The sequence below is a fragment of the Haemaphysalis longicornis genome, unplaced genomic scaffold (genome assembly GCF_048455015.1).
Source record: "Haemaphysalis longicornis isolate Haplotype H1 unplaced genomic scaffold, Haemaphysalis longicornis Haplotype H1 scaffold_4, whole genome shotgun sequence".
NCBI lineage: Eukaryota > Metazoa > Arthropoda > Arachnida > Ixodida > Ixodidae > Haemaphysalis > Haemaphysalis longicornis.
Window position 1 is genome coordinate 74,590,298 of NW_027526361.1, and position 23,539 is coordinate 74,613,836.

The 23,539-nt window shown below is 47.2% G+C and overlaps 1 protein-coding gene across 3 annotated transcripts; it reads right to left on the reverse strand.

The window, feature by feature from the left end:
- Positions 1-2: 2 nt before the first annotated feature.
- Positions 3-23,014, reverse strand: LOC144180405 (putative cytochrome P450 301a1, mitochondrial). Of its 3 annotated transcripts, none has more exons than XM_077708754.1 (9): positions 22,782-22,928; positions 21,588-21,840; positions 19,165-19,355; positions 16,204-16,405; positions 14,412-14,571; positions 10,865-11,034; positions 7,401-7,479; positions 6,428-6,634; positions 3-214 (listed from the first exon to the last, which is right to left on the reverse strand). In XM_077708754.1, the coding sequence occupies exons 1-9, from the start codon at positions 22,798-22,800 to the stop codon at positions 80-82; spliced, it is 1,416 nt and encodes a 471-aa protein (XP_077564880.1). In that variant the 5' UTR covers positions 22,801-22,928; the 3' UTR covers positions 3-79. The 3 variants fall into 3 exon arrangements, with proteins under 3 accessions (XP_077564880.1, XP_077564878.1, XP_077564879.1); XM_077708752.1 differs by having other exon boundaries at positions 21,588-21,825; positions 22,782-22,914; XM_077708753.1 differs by lacking the exon at positions 21,588-21,840 and having other exon boundaries at positions 22,782-23,014.
- Between the last annotated feature and the right edge of the window lie 525 nt (positions 23,015-23,539).

Genomic DNA, 23,539 nt, shown 5'->3' on the forward strand with positions numbered 1-23,539 from the left:
TTTTCGGCGGCCATAAAAATGTAATTGTTCATCAGTAAAGCTCAAAGAGATTGTGATTTTCACTGCACCACCGCGGAGCTTAAGTCGAAAGCTCGCCCGCAGGTACGTTCCGCTTCTTGAAGTAAAAATGTAATGGACCTTTCGGCTGGTTGTTGAATTGCGTGCAGTAGTCGATGTCGTCATTGTGACACTCGATGTCGTACTTTACTAAAATCTGCAAAATAAAAAGTACGAATAAAAAATGTACACAATCTTGCTTTACTTACGTTTTGAGAACCATTTGGCGTAATAAATATACCTGCGTTTTGCTAGTTCTTCGAAAAATGTGATTTGACTCATTGTATATACCTACTCCACAAAAGAATTACAACAGGAGTACTTGACTCTCCTACGGTTATGAATAAAATTTCGCCCGCGAGAGAATTTGGGGGCGGGGCATAGAGACGAAAACGAAATCGTGAGTTCGCATTAAGTCGGCACAAAACCTACCACCCGCTTGCTCAAGTGCGCTGAATTGCACTTTTCAGTAACGTAATTCAATTGATGGGCTAAAAATTAGGAGTGCATGTATGCTATATGCGGCCGCAACTGTTGTTCTTGTACAAATGAGAAAAGACAAATCCTGTGATGTTAGGCCCCTGTCAGCAGCCCGAGAGAGTGCTGTGTAGGTAGCAGGGAAATCAGGATCCTAAGCGAAAATAAAATAGAGCTGTTCTCAAGCGTTCAAATGGACCATGAAGTCAAAGCACAAATTTGGTTCATTCAATGGACCACTCTGTCTCAACAAATACGATGCAAATTTTTATGTGAAAGCAACCAATAACCTATTGAGCAAAAAGCCGCCATCCGGCGTCTGTAGCAGCAAAACCAATCCTAGAATGGCCGAAGAAGGATGACCAGCGTAGCTAGGAGCAGTCGAAGGAGTGCACGAGACAAGACACGTTTGTTCGTAATTTGTGATTGAGCATATACTGCCTATGAATCCTGGAAGGAATAGAGTTTTATTCCATTTTTCTCCCACACTGTATAACACACCAACACAAACCGCTCGACCACGGACGCCAGCATTCAGGACGCATGGGGCCGAGATAAGCCCACGCTAAAATCTCACACCAGCACAACGGGCATGTGATCGGCAAGCGCATGAAACCTGGCTCCTCCGCGTGCACCTACCCCCGTGCACGCATAACTGGCAACCGGGGATGTGCGCGTAAGCAGACGTGAAAGACATCGGCCCGAATGTCACTCCGGCAGGCCTTCAAGCAGGACGCGAAAAAAACAGCAATCAAAACGTCAGACCAGGATCCCCGTGCGCGTAAGCAGACGTGAAAGACATCGGCCTGAATGTCACTCCGGCAGGCCTTCAAGCAGGACGGGAAAAACAGCAATCAAAACGTCAGACCAGGACCTCTTCAAGAAGTAAACACAATGCACTACCTCTTGTGTGAGAAAAATGCCCTTCTACGGCGATTTATCCAGGCACGCTTTATGTGAACACCGTAAATACAGCTTCGCTGTAGAATGTGCGGACAATTATTTGTATTCCCCATCGATCCATGATCGCTTTTTTGACTGATTGGAAATAGAACACAGGGCCCACGGAATGCGGGGCGAGAAAACATCACGACACCACTACGGCTTCCTGCATCTAGCCGAATAAGGGTGGACATGCGCGGTGACCATCGACTAGAAAAACGACCAGAACTGGTCCAGACATTTTGGTGTGCAATGAGGTTGACGTTGCTTGGCACATCGCTACTACAGACAGGATATTAGGCAAATTCCTATTCTGTTCCTTGCGCTCCTATCGCCCCACTTTGATATATCAGCATGAATTAGAGGTTAAGAAGGGCTTCTATGGTGTTGTTATAGTGCCTAGAAATGCTTTTTTTTTTGGCGTTTGTGCATAAAAGCCTAGAAATGCTGATAGATGACTTTTTTCAACGTCTATTTGCAATATCGACATCTATGTGAACACCATTTGGCCTCAAGTTTCCATTTCCGGTGCAGTGTGAGAGCGTCATTCACGTTATTGGGTAGCATCGACTGTTCAGAACGCTATAGGGTTAAACCTAGTCCTCCAATTCAACTAACTCCCGGAAAACAACCGCTAGCGCAAATAAAATGGTACGCTCATTCTCAGTGACAAGAGGCACAGTTTTGAACAAAAATCCTGGAGATGGTGCAGTTTGGTGTTGGTTTCACAATTATCACAGTTATTCTAACACATTCTAAGACTACACGCCGCCTGCTCCTAAAACAGATTTTTAACACGAAAGTGGTTTATGTCTGGGTACTCCAAGATCTCGCTCACGTCATATCCGTCACGGAAGTGACGTCGACAGAAAAAGGGCAATTGACACTGCGGCGCCCCGGATTCGAGCCCATGCCCTCTCGAGCCCTCTCGATTGATTGATTGTAGGGTTTAACGCGCCGACGCAACGCAGGCGATGAGGCGCGCCGTAGTGGAGGGCTCCGGATTAATTTTGACCACCTGGGGATCTTTAACGTGCGCCGAAATCTCGATCTCGAGCCCTCTCGCCGCAACGGTAGGTACGTAGCGCTCTATCGACTGCGCTATGAGCAGAGACGTGAGCAGCTCTACGAATGCGCGTTACGTCCTTCCCTATGACTTATTCAGATGGTGCTGCTGTCTAGGAGAGGCGAAGCGAAGTAGCGCATCATGACGCTAATGAGCACCGACAGTTGGCGTCTCGATGCCAGCGCCTTCGTGTACGGGGGACGCACGTGAATTGAGGCAAGGCTCCGCTGTGGTGTTGTTCCCATGACCATCGTGTTTCAAGCTGCTGTTTCTGTCCATGTCAGTTTTGCTTTTGTTACCCCGGAATAAACCGGGTTTTTTTTGTTGTTTCTTGCGTGTCGGCGTCACTTCGTCTGGCGGGGTCAGGCTCGCGAACCCTTCGCACACGAAGGAGGTTCCTTTAACATTCAACTGCTCCTGTGAAGGCACCTTTCACTTTCGTGTTTCACCGATTCCTATGAAAGAGGGATCAACCACAATTTTTTTAAACATGTGTAGTCGCATCCACGTTTCTTGAACAATACTCCAATCCAATTCAATTTTCGACGCAACGGTTGAGCATTGAACACGCCTTTGTTAGCAGTATTGAAGAGCCAACGGTGAAACATCACTACGCAGCTGCATTTCTTTACACCCTGAAATTCACACTGCCCACGGGCTCTAAAATATTATTTTTCAGCAGAAATGCGTTCGGCTACTAATCACGTTTTGGAAAATGCTTATGCAATGTGTGGAAGTATGTTTGGCAGTGTTCGGACGCCTTGCCTGTACATTTCAGATAATATTTATGAGAAAATTGCCACACTTGTCCCCAAGAGACCTCGTGTGTATCCATGCTGAATTCTAATAAATCTTCGTCTCCTTTGTGTTTAACATTTGTGTCTGTTTTTGTCGTGGCTTAAGCTTAAGTAGCGCTTTATTATTCAGTATCCCCAGCTTCAAGTATTCTTTTTCAGCCCTGTTTAGCTATATATGTGACGCTAGAGCAAGCGACCATGGCCACTGAACGTGAATGTGAGCAGTGCCCTTGTTGAATTAGGACTTCTCTTGATTTGTTTAGCCGTTTTAGGAGACAATTAAATGGTCATGTTCACCTGTTGAAGCGTTTGCGCCATCATGATAACATTCTCGGTTTTCCGCTCCAAGATACAGACCCGCGCACGTCTTTGTTTGACATTATTTGCACTCATGTAAAAGTGTATCGTGCCTCTATTTGCTACGTTGAGGGCCTAAAACGATGTCTTGCCTGCATACTATAGGCGCCTAAAATGCACATCTTTGTTTCCTAAAAATCCGGCCTCTAGTCATTACACTCAAAATTAATGTAACCATACCTTATGCTGAAAAAACTACGTACGAGCTCAGCTGAGTTAGCTGGCGACGACTGTAAATGCTGTCAGAAGCTCCCAGAAGTTTCACCAATTCCAATTCGGCTGCGACGCAACCTGCTCACCAAGGAACCCTCACACACTGGCTCAAGAAAATTGGACAATGACGATGACAGCTATCGTCAGTAGCTCACGACCGATTCCTGAATCCCATTTAGCCGCGACGTCTACATAACCAACCAAATTATCACATGCCCATTGTTGCGACGTTGCCAACCTGCCGCTGGCAACTAATTGTTGCATACGGAAAGGCGTCCCAGCACCGGGCTCCGTCGCTCCGTCATGCATGTGGTATCGCGGTGGCCAGCGGTCAACAAATGTTGCTGCCTCGGAGATTACGACCACAAGCTGTCGGCAAACTTAACAGGTTTACTCCATGGCGAGAGATGAGCCAAAGCAAGACAAGAACCATTCTTTGACAGGCTAGGTCATGTTCTTTAAAAAGGAGTCGTGTAGAGTAACAGCACTGATTTACTGCTCCAAAATGAAAGTCTGCGCTTGGGGCCTCGTATTTATACCCAAAGCACTAATGGCCAAACAAGTTTTTCCCCTGCTTTTTGCACATGGCGCGACATGATACAGATACACCCAACGCTCTTTCCGGAGTTCGTGAGCAGTCGGTAGTAGCGGCGCCCGCTGAGTCCGAGAGAGGGGAGAGAGGAGGTCGCAGTGGCATCCGCATCCTTCAGACAAGCCTCTGCATGCCGCGTCTGCCGCCGCCGAAGTTTGAATCACGCAGACAGTGAGGCGCCCACAATCCGGCCGTTTCCAGGCACATTGCCGTTTGTTAGGGTCTGTTGGGTGTCGCTGCAATCTTGAGTCACCGCCACAGAGGCACCCACGCGGAAAGCACCCGTAGTGGTGTTTCTGCCACAAAGCAGAAGAGCGCTGCACGGAGCTTCCAGCACAGCGGCGCGCTGAATCGTAACACCATTCACGGGGATCGCGGTTGCAGTAATAGCGGCCGTTAGAGGCTTACAGTAGATTCAAAAATTTCTATTGGATTCTGTGACGTCAGTTCGAAAAAGCATTTTCGGCACTTAATTGTAAATATTCCCAGTGGATACTGCGACGTCAATTCGAAGCAGCACTTGCACTGAATTGTAAACGTTCCCACCTTTCCCGCTCACAAAACCCACCCACCTGCCGAACCTTGTAAAACCATAGCACAAACGTGATTTTTCGCACAGAGGAAGGAGACCAGTTGGGTATAAACAAGGTAAAAATTATTTCAAGACTATAAAAACTCTTTTGTGTGATTCGCTGCCCAAGGTTACTGCCTATACATTTCAATGCGATAGTTTTGATGACTCTGTAACCTCGTAAAACGACGTTCCCAACTTTAACCTGTACGCACAGGAAGCGTTCGCCCTCATTATTACACTGCGTGATTTTTCATTGGACAAGGTCGAATACCTCCAGAATAATCTCTTCTTAAAGCAATGCGATGAGCCGGAAAGCTGCGTCTTATCATTCTTTCGCATCCACAAGTGATAACGAGTGTTTAATAATTGATAAGAAGTGATTAGTAGCGTAGAAGAAGTGTAGGTGCTCAGTGCGATATTTAATAATCACGCATTACACACGGAACACGAGCAAGAGAACACAGGCTTTGTGTCTTCTTACTGAGGTTCGGCATTTTATAGGGGAAGCCCCTTAGGGGCTCGGCCTGTGGGCGTCTCATGTCGTTGTCATCGTTCGTCGTCGTATTCTAATGTAGTCACGGTACTAAAACACCTGGACACTCGTTTTCCAACGCCTCGCGCTAGAACGTAACACGTACTAAAAGAACACACCGGGACACTCGTTTTCCAATGCCTCGCGCTGGAACGTAACGCGTACTAAAAACCACACCGGGGCACTCCTTTTCCAACGCCTCGCGCTAGAACGTCTCCTCTCCGTGGGCAAAAACGCGTGCTAAAAGAACACACCGGGAAACTCGTTTTTCGTTCCCGCTTCCTTTCTTGCTTGTATTTCGCTGCGTATTCGCTTCAACATTAAAATTTGCAGGTCTCCGTTTCCAATTTCACTTCTCCTCCGTCTTCGTCATTGGGATGTCGCGTATATCAGCGTGCGCCGTGGGGCAAGAGAAAGACTTACAGTTTTTGGATACACTTATACAATGTATGCTTCGCCCCTCCTCAGGTTTCGCGTTAGTGGAGATGTCCTGTTCTTTTTATACTACTATTTATTCATTGATCTAACAACTCGGCCAAGCTTCCATTTCAGCTAAAAATGATTTGATTGATTGTAGGGCTTAACGCGTCGACGCAACGCAATCCATGAGGCGCGCCGTAGTGGAGCGCTCCGGATTAATTTCACCCCCCTGGGATCATTACGTGCGCCGAAATCTCGTACACACGAGTGTTTTTGCTTTTCGCCTCCATCATAAAAGCGGCCGCCGCGGCCAGGAAACGAACCCGCTACCTCGGGCTCAGCATCAGCTTAAAATGTCAAATTAATACAGACTGGTGTCAAAAGTCACTGTTGTCTATACCTTGGCGACGAGGATCCATATTTGAAGCTCGGCCAATCTTCGACCCAAGCACATCCGAGTCCCGAAGCTGAAGGGCAGGGAGGCGTATGGGTGATGGCGCCACTTTCCTTGGTTTGCTTTCAACCAGCGTTCCGGTAAGAAGAGCTCCGGACACTCAAAGTTTTCCTCCACCCGCCCAGAAACGAATATGTCTGCAAACAAAGGCACCTGACGAAGAACGACAAATCGCAAAGTTAACAAAACCGCATTGACTACTTGAAAAAAAAAAACATTCAAAGAGTTATGGTTGATCGATTAGCTACTTGACCAACATGCCACAGTAGAATGAATGGGGAAATAAATAATAGCAATGTAAATTACCATCCCCTAACACAGAAAGTCGAGAGAATAGCGAAATCTAAATGTGCGTCTAACCTTCTTTGAAACTGCGTCCAATTGATCGTCAAACATTCAAAGTGGCAAATCGCGAACGAAGAACGAACCCATGCCACGATTTTTTGTGCACTTAGGTAAACGCATGTACGAACGATCTGAATGTATACCGATACGTGGGAAATGAGATAAAGGTGTACTATTTTGCTCCTACTCGTGATCGATGAATGTATTGTCCTATCTAGAACCGTTACTTTTTGGCGATTTTCAAGTAACCGTTTTGACACAGTGGAATCCCGTTTTTACGCATGCGCCGTGGTGTCCAGATATATTAACAGAGCTTTTCGGTCGACCAACCGGTCTATGAAAAAATGCATTAGTTTTTTTGACAGAACGCCCACGGTCCAACTAAGAAAGCTTTCGGTTGAAAAGCATTTCCGCAGATGTTTCATTCTGTGCACAATCAAGTTAGTCAAGGATTTACTGAACTTTTTTGGAAGATTACGAGATGTGGGTTTCTTGCCTTTAGGTGAGCAATTATACGTTGACTTCGTTTTTGGTCAATTGTTGTTACGGGTCCCAATAAACGATCTGTACTTACCCCGGCGGGTATGGTATAGCCGGACATTACAACGTCCCGGTCCAGTTTGCGATATATTCCTGGAACGCCTGGATTCAACCTGCAATAAATAAACAGTGCAAAATTGCTACAACCTGTTACAGACTGTAGCGAAAACTAAATGAAAAGTGAAAGGCAGCCGAATTTCTTTCTACCCCGCTCTGGAAATCGGGCATTGCCCAATAACATTAAATCAATCAATCAATCAATCAATCAATCAATCAATCAATCAATCAATCAATCAATCAATCAATCAATCAATTAATTAATTAATTAATTAATTAATTAATTAATTAATATATCAAAATTATAAATGGGGGTTATATACAAAAGGAGGTACCAAGGTCGGAGACTGTATTGGGACCTCTTGGGCAAAATAACTTAAAATACGCTGAATAACGGCAGCAAATGATGGAAAAGAGGAATGTACAGACGAATAATGTAAAGCAGAGTCAATAGGTGAAAGTACATGGTAGCAATAACTATACAGAATCAACGTAGAAAAACGCTGAACAACAAAGCATCAGAAACAATCTTGGTTATGTCTGAAACAGGGACAGAAGGTAGCACTTTAATTTTTTTATGAATTTTTGTTTTGGAAGCAAAGTTTAAATCAGAAACAGCGCGGTACATCCTTGAGATGCAACCTCTATGTCGTCAAGTGGCAGGTCTTCTATGCTATTGTACTGTTCCCCCTAGCATTATAGTGGCCTTATAGAGCCCTTAGAGTTAGTAGTTCGCCCCTGCCTCCGTGCACCGCTGAGATACAGGGTGCACCACTGAGCTATGACACAAACAGGGAAGACGCCACAGTCAATTCTGGAACGTCATAGTACTTCGTAGCTGGACGTTTAACTCACTCAATTCTGTTAAAAATGTCCTCACTCGTCTGTACGCGCGCAGGCAGTGTTTCGTGTCGCTAGTTTCAAGTGATGTCTCGTCTCAGTGTGGGCTCCTGCAAGAGCGTCGGCGCTTGGAGGCGAAGGCATCAATTTAGACCTGTGTTCCGGTTTCTTGAGTAAATGTACAAATCGTTAGCACTCCGATTCACTGCATTCTAGGAAGTTACGGTGCGGCGTCGTCTCCAGAATGCTCCAGAATGACCACTTAAATTCGACGAATAGTTTGGTCGAGCATTCAACCTAAATGAAAAAAATTCCCTCGCACTTCCCCGAGGGGGAGAGTGTGTAAGTGCGAATGCACGGTTGTTGATTGCGCGATTACGGTGGATATCGTGATCTTAATGAGTAGTCGAGAGATTACACACACGCACACAACTACAAAGAAAGATATTTCACTCGTTATTGCTGGTACCATTGCCCGATCCGCCATCATCGTTATCGAGATGCAGGACCAGCGACCGCTCTCGACGACGGCGCGCGCTCGACTAATACCCTCCCGCGCCACGCGGCCGCTACACGAGCGCCCTCACGCGTCGGAATGCGGAGCGCCCGCTACGCGAGCGAGAGCTCTCCCGCCCGAAGTGGAGAGGAGGCGCCCAACACCCGCAGTCACTGAGCGGAGAGAGAAGGAGGAGAGTAGCGCCCGCCGTTACGGCGAGGGCTACCCGAGCGCCCTCACGCGTCGGAATGCGGAGCGCCCGCTACGCGAGCGAGAGCTCTCCCGCCCGAAGTGGAGAGGAGGCGCCCAACACCCGCAGTCACTGAGCGGAGAGAGGAGGAGGAGAGTAGCGCGCGCCCATCTCCCCCCGTTGGTAGGGAAGACGAGGAGCGCGCGCACCCGCAGCTGTTGCTATGCGGACGACGGCGGCGGACGATTCAGGCTCGCTTAAGAAGTGCATTCGCACTTAAAAAGGCATCTGCGCAGGGAAATTGGGCAATGCAAACAGCCATTCATCATCCCTTGCATGTTGTCCCTGCGCACGTGCACTGTTTAGCCAAATCGCATCTTGAGCTTCGTCATTCGCCGAAAATGCGCGTTTGGCCACTTCAACTGGTCATTCTGGAGCGCCGTGGTGTAGACGACCTACGGGGACCTCTTGGAGTGTAGCCTTATATCAACGACACGGACTTCAATAAAATTAATGAAAGACCCATAGGTGGATCTTAAAAATGTGAGACCATCTCCCTCTCCTTTAAAAACTTGAGGCCCTGTCCGGGATGTACAACTTGCTCCGGATTTACAAGCACACACCACGACGTTTCTCAAACGCCCCCGGTTGGACACCGTACCAACAGTGCTTTGCATTCTTACGGTATGGACACGTTTGCTCTCTTTGCCGGCAGCACTGGATGCCTGTCGTTCCTTTCTCGGTTCACAGTATCGTCTTTTTGTCAGCGTCCGTCTGATTTCATCCTGTTTTGCCGCCTAGCCCGCCCTGCGCTCGCGTCACACTCCATTTTACAACGCCAAAGTTTTACAACGCGAGGCCGATGCGGCGGCCCACTCGGGGTTAAGCTCGCCTTCCCTTCCCCTCCCCCTCCCCCCCCCCACCCCCCCCCCCTTCCACACGTGCCGGTCATCCTCTATGCTTCTGAACCTCTGTGGTGGCGTATTAACGGCCAAAGTTTTGCCGTTATCCATCATCTATTGTTCACGTAAAAATCATAGGACTAACGCTTGGATACGGGAAACTAGCCTCTTATATTAAGTAGTGAATTCAGGTGAAAGGCGTAGTAGCTGAAAGGCGAGGAAGAAGCAGTTCGTCGCGGCATGTAATGTAGAAAATTGGCAATCAGTGGCCCACTAGGTGTACCGCAAAGCTACTGATAGGCGGGAGTAGTAGCATGGATAGAAGGGTAACTCATTGGACAGACCAGAAGAAAATTCGTCGGGAGTCGCCCCGCCTCAATGTTCAGCGCTCGCATGAATCGATGCTGCAGCATCGTGGGATGCCCTATGCGGAGCAGAGTCTTTGCGTAGTGGGGACGCGGAGACATCGTAACGCTGCACTGCCCATGCATAGAAGATCCTTCAACGCAGCGTTCGTATTTGGGCTGCAGGAGATTCTTCGAACTTAGTTGTTGCCGGATTTGCCGAGGCGAGGTTGAACGCACACTTGCGCTAGGGATGCATTAGCATTTCCAAGAGAAGCAATGCGACACAAAGCAGGCCAAAAGAGTAAAAAGAGACGTAATGGCGGGTCGATGGCTATACGAATGGGCACCGAAACTGTCGTCGTGGGTCTTACACACCATTGGCCAGGGGCCTCGAATTTTAGTGTTTATTTTAGTGCAATAAACATTCAGAACAAAAATTCACGACACTTTACTAGCACTCCAATTTCACGTTGAAATGCTGATTTATAATTTCAGAGCTAGCCAGTTCAGTCGCTCGATGCAAGCACTTTTCGATACGCGAACCGATAGTCCTGGTGCAGAAACCACTGTTAAGAACTTAGTCGAAGAAATGTCGTCTCATGTGAACAACAAAAGCCCATGGCATTTGCTCTTTGCTTGGTTTTGTACTGCTCTGCTGGAGCTTACCTCATGCTTTCCTTGAGGCATGCCCTTAAGTAAGGCAGTTTGTCGAAGTGCCCCTGCTCCAAAGCGCTCGATGCCGTCTCTAGTACACTCAAGACTTCTTCCCGAGCTTTTTGCTGAGCATTTGGGTTTTTCGCTAACTGGAACATCAGAAATGTTGCTGAAGCAGCCGTCTGAAACGATCATGTGAAATGTTACATTAACAAATAATTTTGCTTATTCACTTTAGTGAATACGTATTGATGGTTTTATTGCAAGGATCTCGAAATTTAGTGACCACACCCGATTCCACCCAAACTCTAGTTATACGAGGTAGTTAAAGTAATGCGTAAGTTTGTTTCCAATTATCTACTACGTTCAACACTTTCTAACCCGATAGAGTTACCATCTTATACTAATAACGCACCGTGTACGATCATTACCTCTGATTTTTATTTGCTGCTCTTTGAAAACCCCATTTTGCTATTTCTTTCCTTCGAACAGCCATTCGTAACATTAGGAAATATGTTTACCAGATTAGGGGCACTAGCACTTCATTTTTACACAAAGCTGTATACCTTTACCCCCAACGTTTTCAACGCCGTGGGCAAAAACGATCTCCGTGGGCAGAAATGCCATGAGACCAAGGATTTAGACGCCAAGCGCACGCGTCAGGCTAATGAGGCATACAGCATAGAGGTCAGAATCCGTTTAAGGAAAAAGCAAAACAAGCACTGAAACCGCATTACGGATGAAAAGGCGCCTGTGAACAATGGGAACCCCCGCTATGTGTTCCTAGTAAAAATTATGTTTGCACATTATCTTTGAAGGCTAGGCAGGACTAGTGTCCCTAAATAGAGCAGTTCTTGACCAAGACGCAGAGCGCATGCGTCAGACTAAGCAAGACCCAGCAATTGCCGCAAGAGAAGCCGCTGGTAGTGTCAATAGATAAGGTATTAGAGTTCCGCCACTGAGGTACGCAAGTCAGCAACGGCGGTGATTTTTGGCGTTTATCAGTGTTGCGAGATTGCCGAAACTACGGGTGCGCCGTTAACTTTGACCAAGTCGTTTTTTAACAACACTTCCGAAGGTGCAGCAAGACGGCATTTTAGATGCGACGCTGAGAGGAGCATCTCTTGCCGGCGGCCCTGTCCTGCGTGCGTCCGTCCTCCGCGCCCGCACAGCTGCGTCTCTCCTCCGCTCGCCTCCTCTCCTCTCTCCGATAGCGAACGCTCTCTCCCAACATCTACGGTCGCGCGGCGCTGCGCGCAGCAGCGCACTGTGCGCATGTGCAGTACTCTCTCTCTCCGCGGTCTCCTCTCCTTCGGGCGCGCTGCGCATAGAAGCGAATTGCCGCGCTCCGGCCGGTCTCTCAGTCGACGGTCGTCCGCGCTTGCTCTCTTGCCGTACCCGACTATTGCTTGATGAGACGCCAATGGAACCCCCTTCAGCGTCGCATCACACCAGGGTTCCCGCGAGGGGAGGTGGGCGTAATTTTTTGAACACACTTCTGCTGCTGAAATGCTGTTCCACGCGTTATCTTTGATCGGCGTCGGGAACAACGTCAGTCGCGCGCAGCCGCAGAGGAGGCAGGACAAGCTAAGCCTACCAGAGTTGACCGACTAATACGCATAAACAACAAAATGGCGGCGCCCATGACACGTCGCACTGTAAACAAATGTCACGTAATTGGAACTGATCCTGGCGGCGGCACAGAACAACAGAAGAAAAGAGTGCCGATATTCTACACCCTTATCTAGAGACACAAGCCGAGAGCAAGCGACAAGCCCGCCGAAACAACGAAGAACATTTCATACCCTCCTTCATCCCAGTTTGTAGCGGTTTACAGCTTTGCTGGACATCCACTTTCGCAGGGGTGGATGGCGACCAATTTTTTTATCCTACCAAGCATATGCATGTTGGTTGATGTAATGAGCACCATGGTGACAACCCGTATTTGCACGATTCTAACGCGCGCCCGAGTGTAACTCCCAGGTAAGTCTACGTAAGACAACCCGAAAAAAAATTACACCATCTCCCCGTAGGGGAACCCCGAGTAGTATGCAAAGCAGCCATGGGGTCGATTCAAGTGCCCATTAGTTTTCAGTTCGTCGTTTCCATTAGGTTGAGGTACGTAGCTACCGTTATATTTACAGGGTTCCCCAACGGGACGATGGTGTAATTTTATTAGATGTGACGGGGCTATGTCCCTCCCTTGTCGTTGTTGCGCCGTCCACACCCCCATTGCGCATGCTCGGCTTGCTGAACACCCGGTGGTGTCTTACCCTTTAATGGCTTTTGGAGCGACAGTGTTACCGGTGTCTTCCTCGGCTGGCCCGAGATGAGCCGAGCATGCGCAGTGGGGGTGTGGACGGCGCCACAACAAGGGAGGGACATAGCCCCGACCATGAGATGCTGGAACGACAGTGTTGCCGGTGTCTTCCTGGGCCGGCACGAGACGCGCACGCTTCCCCTTAAAGGGCTCCTGGAGCGGCAGTGTTGCCGGTGTCTTCCTGGGCCGGCGGATGGATGGACGACGGACGACGGAGCCGAGAGCAAGAGATCCTTTGCATCTAAAAATAATTTGATGTCGGCTCTACCAAGCAGGTGTAAAAGCCATGGCACCACGTACGTGGCAGAAGACATTTTATTTTACACTCGCGACTGTAGCCGCGAAAATCCCTTGTGCCTCATAATATTGCTTATCCAGCTTCTGCTGGCATTAAAACTATAGCAGAGAACATTGGAAGAATTTGCTTTATGAAGTGCCTTGACCTTCATAATTTTAGAAGTGACGGGCCATTGCCTCATTCGCTGCTCTTTTATGAATTCCATATGGGTGTCTTCAAGTTCTCAAAAACGTCTGTGCTCAGGGCCGGTGAAGCCTTACGTGAAAATATGACTGCGTTTTTTTACGTCAATTGCGCTATAATGTCTCTGAAACGCCCAGTGTGCATGGTGCTTTTCGGCTCCCTCGCTCTTGACAAGTAAAATTACCTTGCTGTTGATGGACTCTTCGTACGGTACCATCTCTTCGGAGCCATAACACCTCAAACAAGGTGCTAACTGCAGCAGGAGAAATATGTGCAATAGCGGGCTAAGGTATTCCCATTTGCACCAGAATTTACTCACGTGATGTTGGTGGATTTGTTTGTATTGGATTGAGTTGGATTTAGCGAGGAGTCCGTGTACATACATGGCGATGCTGCTCGGCGCTTCGAAGCCGATTTCGGTTTTGAGCCCGATTGTAACGCCCACAGAAATTTGAGCGGTAGTTTTAGACAACAAAGGTGCGCGTTAGAATCGTGCAAATACGGTGCTTTCAGACTTTATTTGTACAAAGTAAAATATGCGTCACTGATAGCGAAGCATCTCTGCTCCCCTTCTTTCACGGAAACAACTCTTTTTAGTTAGTTTCTGTTCATTGAACGGCCGCTTCCCTTTAGTATAACGAGTTGGTTTCCCCATGAGTACAGATAACGTTTTCCGATTTCGTACTTGTGATCTAAACTTAACCTTAACTTTTATTCGCGGTATGCTAGTTATAAGTGGGGAAGATCAGGCCACTTGCCGTGTCGACGCCAGCGAGAATGAAGTCACCCATAAAGGTCAAGATTTCTTTGAAGTTCATCTTTTTGTCCGCCAGGAAGTGCTGTAATATAGTTGGTTCATGTTCCTCTGGTGAACTCTCAAAACGTTCAGCAGCAGCCTCGATTCGTCGATATACACGCCTGAAAAAAATAACTCTTTATCAGCTATATCAACACGTATTGCTGTTTCTCTTTACGTTTAACGTCTCGTTGAATTAATTCAAGCCGAATGAAAAATGAATTGGGTTTTCTACAAAACAAGTTTACCAAAATATTTCGTAGTGTAAAAATCGCAGGATCATTCGCAATTCTGTTCGGAATTCTCGCACGCAAAATACATTTACTCTAATTCCGAAAGCGACCTTACACTCTTTTCGACAAATCTGTAAGCTTCTGCAAACTTCTAACTTTCATAATCGCTTATGATATGTCATCATGTTTGCATCCTTGCGAGCAGCAGCAACAATTCTTAGCTATTAATTTTGTTGTAACGTTGTTGGTTTATTTCGCATGTTCTTATAACATTGTTCATAACGGAGTTGCAATGACTGAAATCACCGCCGCCGTACGCAGACTAATTTGTGTGTTTGTGAACCTTGTATTGATATTTGTCACTCCTAAATATCCTTAGTGATAAAAGAGGATTTAATAATTATTTTACGGGTATCAAATATTTTAGGGGTAATTTTAGGGGTACCACAGAAATAGATTTGTTTTTGCGGCTGATACAACAAAGTTATCGCTAATCACGCTAGAATGAAAGTTATGTCATACCCTGTAATTAAAGATACACTGGAGTGAGTTAAACACCATGATAACCTTAGCAGATTGCAGACTAGGATGCGAAGTCCATGTTCTAATATTTTGTGACCTCTTTAGATGTATTCTTAAAGAAGAAAATTCTCTTCGCGAATGGGCTTCTCTCGCACCATCCTCCCTGCCCATTTATTGGCGTCGGCTATGATGACACAATGGCAAACACGATAAAACTGCACAGCGTAAGCGTGAACACGAAAATATTCAGCATTGCCACGATATGTGTGAAAATACGCGCTTTCAAAGCTGGGGGTGGTATGTACTTCACACTTTGCGAGCGCCTGTGGCGTCACTAGAGTAGTTCGTACGGCTGCCGCGAACGACGCGCACAACTTTCTGTACTGCCTCCCATTAAGGATAACCAGCCTCTATACTTCCGCTATATAGCGAAATAATAGATTACCGACGTTACAACGCACACTGAAGCGAGCAACACAGCTTCGTCTGGTCACTCCATCTGCACATCGAGAGCACATACCTTACTCTTCCCGTACATATTCCACGACGTCGTACTGCCACGACAGTAAAATGGCCATGCGGGAGACTGAGACCACATTTTTTTACCGTACATGGTTACAAGAATCTCGACAAAGCACATTCGACAAAGCACATTCGACAATCTCGACAAAGACGCCCACCCCATCGCAACCTGAACTGCCGCATACTTAGCTACACAGTGAGCAGCAATGCCGATCGGCCTTCTGTCTTACAGCTAATTTCAAAACCTGGCAAAATCTGAGGTTTAAAAGTTATAAACTGTCAGCGCAGTACGCTGTGATCACTCGTTGGCGAATTCGTTTACTTGCTCAAAATTACTGTTTCCACTCGCAGCACAACCTCGCGGTCACTTTAAAGTCCCCCGGGTCGTTCACGGGGTCTGAATACTCAGTGGATTCTGGTGGCACTTCATGTTTCTTTTTTGTTTTCTTACGCGATGTACGAATAAGTGGCACTTACGTCATGAAGTCATTCATGGCCTCCACAAAACGGGGCCACAAAAGCGACGGAAGGTGCCGGAAGTAAGGAAACCGGTAGCCGAACTTCTGCATGCACCTGAACGCGATGGCCATGTCGTTCAGCATAGCAGCGGCGTCAGAGGTTGCGTCTAGGGGGTTTCGCAAGCTGCCCAGTCTTTGGTCAAAGGATGCCAACGATACGCCTGCGTTTAGAAAAATTCGTATAAGAACCACTGGGCGCGCAGCTAGTTGATCGCGAAACTCAGGAACATATTGAAGCGGGTGAACCGCGAACATGCCGCAGCAGGGGTTGGGAACACGGTTAAGCCAAGTTTGTCGAGCTTTCGTTTGACCAACTTGGCTAAATCGTGTTCAACCAAGGCCAAGTTTGTGGCTAGAGTTGCATGTCTGTATCGCGCCCGAGAACTGAAACTTGTTTCGAGGGATGACCGCCGTCCATGATCAAGAGCAATAAACTTGCTCATACCGTAGATTTTCGCACCAACATGTACTAGAGGTAAATCTGGCGCCACTGTGTAGGCGAACCGCGCTTCTGCGAGCGTTCCGTCATGTACCAGTCAGGCCCGTTCCCCTTGTCCTCGGCATGGGTCATGAAAAGGCTGTAAAGTGGCGTTTGTTGCGTCTGGCTGCAAAGACGCAACAATATTACTGTAGAGTTCATCAAATGTGTTTAGTTATTATAAAGTTAAAGCTCCAAAAATGTTTATTTGTCACGAATTACTTAGAAGCTCCATGCAAGGGGAACAAGAAAAAGATGTTACCCTTTTCTGGTTTTTTTTTTTTTTTTTTTTGGTTTCAAGGCGAAAAAAGAGCCTTGTGGTCAGCCAAGCCAAGTAGGCGAGGAACGTCGCTAGCTGCAATGGCGGCGCCCACGACGGCCCGCGACTGCCGCACCAGATTTTCCTTTAGTATATGTTAGTATGAAACTCTATGGCTCATACTAGTGTCACTGGATGAGGCTATAGAGTATCGGAATTCTTTTCTCCTATTGTTCCATGCCACCGCCATTATCTCATCACGTGGCATTTGTTTACACTGCGACGGTTCATGAGTGCCACCATTTTGTTGTTTATGCGTTCTAGCCGGTCAAGTCTGGTAGACTTTGCTGGTTCTCCCTGCTCTGAGGCTGTGCGCGACTGACGCCGATCTGAACACGAATCAAAGATAACGCGTGTAGCAGCATTTCAGCCGCAGAAAGTGTGTCAGAGACATTGTCCGAAGATGCCGTTTTGCTGTATCTCCGGCAGTGTTGCTAACAAGCGACCCGGTCGAAGACAGCGGCGCGGCCGTAGATGCCGCAGTCTCGCAGCACTGATAAACACTAAAAGGGCCGCCGTTGCTGACTTGCATGCCTCAGTGGCGGTATTCTGATACCTTATCTATAGGCGCTAGCTCATACCTTTCGCCTAAATTCTGTGTCACCCTTATGTCGCACTCCAAAAAGCTTCGCTGATCATCAGCCATCCCAGAGTGGAATGGCTCATGATTCTTTTTCTCTGCGAAATGCAGGCGCATGCGCAGACACGGTGGCACGGACCTCGCGGCTTTCAGTGTTGCTGAACGAAAAAATCGCCGCTAAATAATAATGTAAATGCTATCTATAGAATAATTTGTTTAAACGTAGATTATACCTACTATTCTTTACTCTCGGCGAATGTTCGGAACTGCTGGTTTCTTTTCTGAACACTAACATAGGAGGTCCCATCCGCTGTTCATCAAGCTCAGACTTTGTTAACTGTACCCTTTAGACTTAATGTATTTCCGGCGATAGGCTTTGAAAACCTAAGCCCAGTGTTTCGTTTATGTTCGTATAGTGAGCAATACACCTATCACAGCAACCTTAACTGAAGTGGCCATGCCAGGAAAAAATCTGGTGCGATGCCATCGTGTTCGGGACTGAAGTAGTCCACTTAGACAGTGCAGTAGCTCTGTATATTACGTAAGGTCTAAGAAGCAGAGGGCCCGCAGTACAAAACTGCTGTATTATAGGCGGGTGTCTTAACTTCTGCACATCGTGATTCCCCCCACGCGAGGTCGACACCATATTTTTTTGCGAGTTGATAGGCACAAGGGTACTTTTTGATGCCCATTAATTGCAGCTGAAGTCCGGCACATTGGGAACAGACCGTGCACGAAAGATGGACACGCTCTTTTGTGTTTGTATACGTAAGTGCGTGCATGCGCGCGCACACATTTGCTCACTAGTTTATGGTACTTTTTGCGATGTTCGGGCACCTACACCACAATCCCAGGATAGCTCATTCAGCTCTACGGATGGCGTTGCAATCAAACCAGCAAAAAAAGTACTGTAATTATTTCACCACGCCTCAGAATTACACATATTTACACAACTGCTTCTTGCTAGCCAGTGCCTAAACTGGGCATTCTTAAATTATAATACGGATCATACAATATGAGTAGCTACAAGGAGAAAATGCGCCGCCAACGTGTCTGCAGACGTTAAAGTAACTTTAAAACTTATGCACAACGGCCAGTTCCGACAGTGAGGTTCTCCCGCTCGTCCCAAAACAATTTCACTTTGTTCGACCTTGGCGTAATCATGCCGACGTGGCGCTAAGGACAAAGGTTCTCATGACAGTTCTGACTCAAGATTAACCGAGGTTCTTTACCCTTGAGGTGCTCAGAACTCTTGGACCGGTATTGCAATTTTCTTCTATGCTCCTCATTTATTTAATGTGGTTCTCCCTGTTATTCATCGTTTCTCCCTCCTTTTCCCCCTTTCTTTTTTTGCCTCGCTACATTCAGCTCCCTCTGACGTAGAATCTCCGCCATTCGTGAGGCTAACTTATTCATCATTCATTGAAGCTCTCCCTCTTTCTCCCTCTCTCTCTGGAAGCAGTTGCTAATGTACCGGCACCGGTATACGAGCAGTACTGCCAGGGCAGAGTGCTCGCTGAATGCAAGGATCAAAAAGTCTTACCTTCCAGCGCCCAGCGTTTCAGTAACAGCTCGCAATCTCGTAATCTCCCGTCCTCGTGCATCAGCTGCTCCATCAAAACAAGGTAATCGTCTGCCACAGTGTTAAAGCACGGCACGTAAGCCATCGTTGTCCGGACTCTCATTGTGTGTTGCTGCGTACACGACCGGACCTTCTGCCATGCTTTTCCTTGGCTGCGCCAAGGGGAGATCGGGCGGCGGGAGACAAAAACAAAATGAACGGAACTCAGATTATTCAACTCGCTATTATTCTCTCACGGTGAAATGACAGACGGAAACCAGTATTAACCATGTCAAATGGAAGACTTCAAAAAAAAGCATCTGGGGACCCACAGAGTTGCCCAAACAAAACAACAGCCGCATTCGTCACCGTCTACAAAAAATTCGCCTCATATCTGCACCTTTCCTTGCAAATGTCGACGCAAGACGATAGTCGACTGGTGCTCATGGTAAGTAAATGCATTCCTTCTCTTTCCCGATCACCTCTCATGCTGTTCCTCTCCCGTCTCGTTCCTTCAAAGATAACACGGTAGAGATTTGCTCAAGTCAATTTAAATTTACCGCGTTTCACTGCTCCCAGTCGGGTGTTTCGATGCCGGTGCTTCCGTGCGGAGGAGACGCGGGTGAAACAAGGCACTCATAGAACCATGTTGCCCCAATCCTCGAGCGGAACCTTTCGTTGCTTTTGCAGTTTGATTTTTCTGGATTCCGCCAGTTAGCGCTGGCATTAGCAGGCGACGGTTTTCTGCAGCTGGTGTAGCATTTTATTTGCTATTGCAAAAAGCAAGCATTCGTAAATTTTTTAATAAAGGAAACTTCAAATATCACTCATGTATTCATTTTCTGCCTTATTCTTGCGTAATGTCTTGTTCTTGTTCAACAATGTTGACAAGTATGAACATTAACAGCGGACTTAGACGTTTAGATTTGGCTGTGAGTATATAAGACGGTTGCGAAGGTAATGTTTCACTTTGGCCGGCTGGCGGGATCGAGTGACAGACGGACAGACAGACATACAGACAGAACAAAGTTTTCCCGTTCAAGTAGCCCAAGAAAGACTATCGTCCTAAACGATTGGTGCAAGTGCTTTTCATATTGCAATTAAGTAATCTATAAGGCGCGGTCAACGCAACATCCTCCGATGGCTTGTGATCTTATCTGTTCTGGCATTTACCAGCCCAGATGTCCTTGCGCGCGTTCACCACGTGTGCATGTTGTCAGATAGCAAAACACTTTTTTCAGCTACATATGTCAACCTTGACGATAAAAACCTGGTTTCAAGCACGACTATCTTATCTACGATGGTCATTGAACTGTAGACTTTTCAATGAACCCGAAACGACTGAGGTTGTTTTCATCATTTTTCCCGGTTTTCTATTTTAGCCACATGCTCCAGCGGACCCTCCAAAGGACTGCCAATATATTATAGTGGAACTTAATTCATTTCTGTTGGTAAGGAAGAGCTGGTTCTTTTAAAATTATTTGCACTGATATGATTACATTCTCACTTAAAATTCACCATGGTTGACAGCCAGATGAACGTCTCTTCAGCGAGCCGTTGCGAAAACTCGCAGTGACTGGATGATTTTCTAGATTAATACATTAGCTTGCGGTGTTTTAGATTCTGGATTATTAGTTTCTTGCTACAAGTCTGTGAGCTCTATAGAATGCGATTTGCAATATAGTTGTAGAATATCAAATGGCTCGTAACCTTTTTGTGATTATTCCCTCTTCAGAAGCTGACGAGTCCTGGCTCGACCTCCGGTACTTCCAAACTGGAAAACTATTTTGTTGTTCAGAGCTGTGCCGCTGCTGTAAAACACGTTCTCTGTTCATCGCAGCGTACACCCCACGCATTATACATAAGTGGACAGCCCCAGCAGGACCCGAACTGCGCCGAATCGCGCCCTGTAGTCGTGATGACACACCAAATCTGTTCCACTTAAATTGGCCTTGTCCTGTATTCGCCCGTAACCGCTATCAGCTTCTAACTCTAAGTCCCGCACCCACGACTGAACTGGAGCATATTAGTCGTGTCCCTGACGATCCCACTACACTTGAAGCAACCACTAAGCACCTCGTCCTTGAAAACTGTCTTTACAAATTGGCGTAAAGACTTTCCTGTACTGTCTACACCGTGAACTCTCTACAGTGTGAACCACAATGTCTACAGTGTGAACTGTGCATTTTGATGCTACTGACCCACTTTAATGAGTGCCTTTTGTGAATAGGACCCCAAAACTGGAACTGTGTCCATTGTGTGAACGGTGATCCTCCCCTTTGCCCCTCATATTTAATCCACCCCTCGCCCACCCCCAAGGTCCCATGGCCTCTTGTTGTTATAAAGTGTTTCACTCACTCGCTCATAGCACCAAGCCATCGCTAATGTAATTACGGCGAACTTACAGATTCAAAATTCCCACGTCGGTGTAAAGGTCCGGCCGGCTAAGGCGGTAATCCTTAAACGCTGTCGCTCCCATTCTGAAAGGCATCTTCCCTTCTGCTTCGTACAGGGTCTGTATGTCGGCCCCCGAAAACAGGTGCACCAGGGAATAGCGGCCCGGTAGTGTCTCGATAACGATGGGTCCGTACTTGCGGTACATTTCCATAGAAGCCTTCTGCCTCTCATCGGGATGGTGCTTTCCTGTGAATACGTAGACTCCATAGCACAAGATTTCTCAGTAGGCCCTTTTCACAAACAAGGATCTATAGTATTTGGCAGATTGTACTAACCTATGCAAATCAAGGAAAGGTTATAAAAACTCGCCGTAGTTTTATGAACAACATGTAATAGCTCCACGTGAAATTTACAAAATGGAATTACCTTGGCACACTGCACAACTGGATAAATGTTCTATGTAAGCAACGCTTGCTTGAACCAAAGAAATTGACGCTACTAAAGACAAGCCGTGACGTAGTGCAACGCGTGTGCGCTGATTCTTCGCGTACATGTGAACAGGCTATGCCGTTAGGGTCGTTCCCTCTGTACGGTACCGTTAGAATGCCTTAAACTTCCATGCAGTTAAAGCCGTATGGCGGCTTTAAGGGGATAGGCATTAAATGCCCTCTAACGGTGTGGTACTGTGGCGATACCCCTCAAGGTGAACGCGGGAGCGCTCACCCGCCACCACTACCATAGACGCGCACATACACTTTAACGCAGTCATCACTGTCACTATCAGTGCCTGAGATTAGCTCGCCGCCGTGACAGATGTGGCGAGGTAATCTGGCGAAGCACTCATCGCGTTTTTGTCACATGCCTGGTTACTAACAGTGAAGCCTAATGACGCTTCTCGAAGTCTGGCTGAAGCTCTCTACTCGTTTAGAATATACACGCCCGGACTCCACTAGCGCGAGAGGAGGAGAGTTATGGTGCAGACAAAATAGCTATGGTGCAGACAAAATAAGCCGCTTCCGATCAAGTTTAAATCTTCACGGGCGAATGGAAAATTTAAATTCTGTTTTATACACCTTATAGACCAATACATTCGGGATTCAATTACCACGTCTCTATTGTTGGTTTCTTCCTTCGGCCCTTTCTCCTTTAAAAAAAACGAATATCGTGGCAGAGTGGCAACCTCCGCCAAACTCCCCACTCACCTAACAGACGCGAGTACATCCAGGCGCTTCCGATCAGCGGGAACGATGGCACTCTGGGAATGTCCTCGAATGGTTTTGCGTTTGTGGTACCACTCGCCCGTAGTACATCGCCGGCCGCAATGGTGGAAGCGCGTCTTGCATTCCGCAGCATAAGTCGCGCAACTCCGCCCCGCGTTGCAGCTCTCATGCTGTCGGTAGCGTCTCCGCATCTGCGGTCTCCACAGGAGAACACTCCCAAATGTCTCCTCTGTCTATCGTATTTCCACCCTTATCTCAAAACCAACGTACCAACGGTGCAGGAGGACAATGACTTCTCTACAGCCAATCGATAAAAAAGGAAGTAACGGGGCAAAAGTGTTCTTATCACCGCAGTGTGTGCAAATAAGCTGCGGGCTGTTGTCTTTTACGCACACAGACACGTGTGGGAGCAACAAGTAGCCCGTCCGCTCCAGCCACATATAGCGTATACAACGGCAGCGACTCAGCCCAAGGTGCGTTTAAAGCGTAACTGGGCTGACTGCCAGAACTTCCTTCTGTAGTCGATGTCTGCTCCCCGCGCAACAGTACGGGTCACGACCTCGCGCCCTATTCCACCGTAAGGGGAACTTGCCTGATCATATTCCTGTAGAACTTGTTGATTCATGACCCACGGGCTTAAAAAGTATCCGGTACCGATATGAAATGTTCTACAAATTCATATAAATGCTCGTAACGGCCTAGTTTGCTTCTTTTAGACACATATCAATTTTTTTCCGAGA